The 4,511-nt window shown below is 40.0% G+C and overlaps 1 protein-coding gene across 1 annotated transcript; it reads right to left on the bottom strand.

Moving 5' to 3' along the window:
• Nucleotides 1-1,125: 1,125 nt before the first annotated feature.
• Nucleotides 1,126-2,056, bottom strand: LOC138644991 (hemoglobin subunit beta-2-like). Its single transcript, XM_069733951.1, has 3 exons — nucleotides 1,899-2,056; nucleotides 1,568-1,790; nucleotides 1,126-1,404 (listed from the first exon to the last, which is right to left on the bottom strand). Exons 1-3 carry the CDS (start codon nucleotides 1,988-1,990, stop codon nucleotides 1,276-1,278), a joined length of 444 nt encoding a protein of 147 aa, XP_069590052.1. The 5' UTR covers nucleotides 1,991-2,056; the 3' UTR covers nucleotides 1,126-1,275.
• Nucleotides 2,057-4,511: the final 2,455 nt, after the last annotated feature.

Here is a 4,511-nt window from a genome sequence, read left to right as displayed (position 1 = left end):
TCACTTGCGAGAAACTCGGATGAGTCTCGCCCGTCAATACCCAGCCCTGCACCCGGCACTCAGATCGGAGTGTGCGGCCGTATAGCAATACATGCAGCTGCACGCTCCGCTCCTGGGTGCCGGGTGCAGGGCTGGGTATTGACTCGCGAGACTCATCCGAGTTTCTTGCAAGTGAGTATGAGCCCTTATACTCATTCTCCTGTGTCTTCACATTTTTTCTGCGCCACTCTGGTTCCATGGCGCCATTTTCTGACCGTAACTTCTCATTGGACTGAAGTTACATCACAAACTCTTAATGTAAGTCTATGAGAGACAAAATAAGGCTTTTATAGACTAATATTGAGTTATGAGTGACCTCTGGCTCCTCCAGCAAACACTGGAGTGATCTGGCAGGTCGCACACTGCTGGAGACCAACGGAGCCGGCAGCGATAGAATGTAAAGACGGCGACAGGTGAGTATGACAGTAGGGTCAGACACCTTAGATTAGAAGCACCACTCCAGCGGTAAAAAAAAACACTCTGTAGATGCAGCCCTATAGGATTGTTTGCTTATTAAAGGGGCATTCCCATCTCCAAGATCCTATCCCAATATGTAGCAATTATAATAATAATATTAGCAAATACCTTCAATTAGAAATGTAGTATAGTTCTTCAGATTTGCTATGTCACTTACTTCATGTAGGGCATTTTAGTAGCTTAGGTGTCCATGGTTACGGCCACTGATATGACAGGTAATTCAACAGCACTTGGTCGTAACCATGGATACCTAAGCTATTGCAATGCCCTGCATGACGTAAGTGACATAGCGAATCTGAAGAACTATACTACATTTCTACTAATTTTATTAATGCACCCACTACATATTTGGATAGGACCTTGGCGATGGGCATAAACCTTTATCTGTAAACTGTTTATCAGAGGTCTCTAACCCATCGCTCTCCAGCCGTGGATTTGGAGGTAGCAGCGAGAGAGTAGCAGGTTAGAAAGCGCTGATCTGTACTCACGTATATGTTATGTGCATTACTTTTGTGTAAGTGATGTGATAATGACTTGAAACCACCTACGCAGGTTATAATCTAAGACTGTAAGCTTCTATGACTAAACAGAAGATACACAGGCACCAGGTATGGGAATAATAATACTGACTTTATTTGGAGCTAGTTGTAATATCTACTTTGTAAAACTCAAAACTACATTTGCAATATTGTTGGATGACCCAGTGCCCGATGGTTTTCTTGTAGCTTGAGACTCCTTGGAAGTAATAGAGATGTTTGTTCAGTGGTAACCCTTGCCAAGAGCGTCTGCCACACCACAGAATGCTTTCTCAAAGGCTGCCTGTACTTCTGGGGTGAATTCTCCATGGAAGTTCTTAGCCAAGACAATCACCACCACATCTCCAAAACGCTGCAGAGGAGACACGTGAATTAAAATGGGCGCAAATGGCATTATCTGGTAGTTTGTCATCTTTCATTATGTACAAAACAGGTCTACCACAATGGAACAATCGTATGGTTCGTGTTAGCAGGTAAGCCAAGGCTACTGGTAATATAATGCTTCTAATAATTACCTGGAAGTTGGCGGAGTCCACATGCAGCTTCTCAGAGTGGTACTGGCTCAGTTTGGCATAGTGTCCCTTCAGATTGTCCAGGTGTTTCAGTGCTTCCCCAATGGAGCGCAGTACCTTTTCACCATGAGCTATGACCTTGGCATTGTGGCAGATGGCATCAGAGGAGCCAAGGTTGCCAAAGCTACCGAAGTATCTTTGGGTCCAGGGGTAGGCAATGAGAAGCCTGGTGAGAAACGCATATAAAACAAGTGTTAAAGCCGGTCAATAGGATATTACATGTAATCTACATAGAAAGATTCTTTCATTTCTGTTGCTTATTGCTGTTATTTACCTGGCAAGAGATTCTCCTCCAATTGCCTTGGGGTCTACCTTGCCCCAGATGGTGTTGATAGACTTGATCTCTTGGTCTGTCAGGTGGACCATGGTGAAAGTTTAGGATTTCTGGTTTGTGCTTCTGAGGAAAAGAGCCTGGTGCTTTAGCTGCCTTACACCCTGACTTTAAATAGGATTCACACCGTCCGTCCCTCATCTACACTATTCAGCTATTGGCTGCCATGGACCACACTTATCTGCTCGCCCTCCTCCTCTACGGCTGCGCCCGGCCCAACCCATATGTTTAGTTAACCCAAATTTAGATGATTGAAAAATGTTTTATATATTTTAAAATATAAAAAACAATATATCCCATCATACCTGTAAGCTTACATTTATACATATATATATATATATATATATATATATATATATATATCCACATATGTGTATATTTATATGTATTTATATATGTGTATATATGTGTATATATATATATATATATGTATGTGTGCGTGTGTATATATATATATATATATATATATATATATATACGTGTATGTGCATATGTGTGTTAACATTAATATTTCTGTAAATGTTTCTCTAGTTTCTGGGTAATACTATAGATAATTTATTTTTTAGGCGGACAAGAACAATCAAAAAGAAATTATTTAAAGATCAGAATCTTACATTACTCTCTGTCTCTAACTGTTCAGTAATCTCTTTTTTTAAACACTTGCTATTATTCCCTGTCCAAAAATAACATAAAAATTCCTTGAGGGCCCCAGTCTTTGAAGAGTTAACAATGCTAAATTCTGCAGGCTATTACGGCAGTCAAAGAAATTTATTATATAACTTTGTGGTAGATTTCCAGCACAGATATAGTTGACTTTTGCTATTATTAATCCTGTACTGTCCTAATTTTGAACAGTGGAGTAATTTATTAAGAAGGATTATTTTTAGGGATGTGATTATATTTGGTTATTTAGTGTGTTTTTCTTTTTATAGTGTTTTAAATTGCAAAATAAATGAATAAACATTTTTTTGAAAATTTTGGGGGGACTGATGTTACACAAAGGCACACTGAATATGTCACAATAAATGTCTGACACAATTCAGTGTATTGATTCTAGGGAGGAATGTAGCACTGTCATAAAAGTACATTTCCATGTAGCAATGCAGCAGATTTACCCCTGTGCATTTGTCTCTTACAGCAGCAGCGGGACATTCTCCAATTGAAATGACCCGGTCGCAGATTAAGGGTATGTACACACGTTGCGGATTCTCTGCGGATCCGCAACGTTTTTTGCGGTGCAGAAACGCTGCAGATCCGCAATTGATTTACAGTACAATGTAAATCAATGAGAAAAAAAAAAAGCTGTGCTGATGGTGCGGAAAATCCGCTGCGGAAACGCTGCGGTTTAAAAGAAGTAGCATATCACTTCTTTTTTGCGGATCTGCAGTGTTTTTGTCCCATTCCATTACAGAAATCCTCAGGGGTAAAAAATTTAGCAAATCCACAAAAAAATGCAGCAAAAACGCACAAAAAACGCTGCGGATCCGCACAAAAAACACGACAAATCCGCAGCTGTATTTTCTGCCACAAGAGGCAGAATCCGCACCAGAAATTCCTAAGGCTAATCCGCAACGTTTGCACATGGCCTTAAGTCTCTAAATATCTCTAAAAAATATAGGAAGAAATTTAATAAAAATGAATAAATTAAAATAATAACCACATCTAGTATTGTCGTGTCTAAAACATTCCGACTTGTCAAAAGAAAAAGATTATTTAATCCACGTTTTATATGCTGAAAAGAAAATCGAAAGACCAGAACTGCTGTTGCCACACTTACAATATTTTGATTATTACTTTTTTATGTGCTTCATCATGGTATAAATAAAAAGTAGAGCTCAGCACGCAAAGTATAAAGCCCTCACATAGATGTATTCATGAAAAAAAAAAAAATCTATGGGTCTCAGAAAAGGGCAGCACAAACTTTTTTTTCTCTCTAAAGGTTCTAATTTTGTAACTACTGACACATGCTGGCATAAATATACATACTTGACATGTAAATTTATGCCGCAAATCTCTTCACCCTGTGTATCAATACCGCTGTGAAGATCACTGTGCCACCTCTGCTGCAGGAGGTTTCAATAAAATGCACCATAAGGGACCAGTGTGCTTCTGGGGTCGTGGGCATGTTACTACTGGGCAGTACTGGGTGGCAGAAGAGCCTATGAACCCACTCAGGTTTCAGTGGTGTCGTTTTGCTCTGCTTTGACCCCTTTGTTTATGTGCAAGAGGCCTTTATACACTTTTTTACTTTATGCCTCAATGCCTTCCGCTGCTGACGATCCTACCATTTCTGCCTCCTTCACACGTCCGTGTTTCCAGTATGAGTGGTATCCGTTTTTTTCTCAGATACCACAAATACCCATTATAACCTATTGTGCTGTGCACATGTCCTTGTTTTTAGATAGACCCTGTGTCCGTACAAAACACAGGGAGACGTGTACATTTTTCCATGCTGCATCAATGACAAGGTTCAGCACAAGACTATAGGTCCGTGAAAAACATGTACCGCACACGGTGGCATCCACGTACCATCCATGTGCTGTCTGTGTGTCACAT

This window comes from Ranitomeya imitator, chromosome 7, assembly GCF_032444005.1.
Source record: "Ranitomeya imitator isolate aRanImi1 chromosome 7, aRanImi1.pri, whole genome shotgun sequence".
NCBI classification, from domain to species: Eukaryota; Metazoa; Chordata; class Amphibia; order Anura; family Dendrobatidae; genus Ranitomeya; species Ranitomeya imitator.
This window is presented reverse-complemented; position numbering and strand designations above follow the sequence as displayed.

Bases quoted from the DNA above. Each gene is read 5' to 3' on its own strand.
- LOC138644991 (XM_069733951.1), bottom strand. From the start codon at position 1,990: ATGGTCCACCTGACAGACCAAGAGATCAAGTCTATCAACACCATCTGG. The intron at 1,791-1,898 runs GTAAATAACAGC...GTTTCTCACCAG, and splicing joins GGAGGAGAATCTCTTGCCAG to GCTTCTCATTGCCTACCCCT. The intron at 1,405-1,567 runs GTAATTATTAGA...TCTCCTCTGCAG, and splicing joins TGGACTCCGCCAACTTCCAG to CGTTTTGGAGATGTGGTGGT.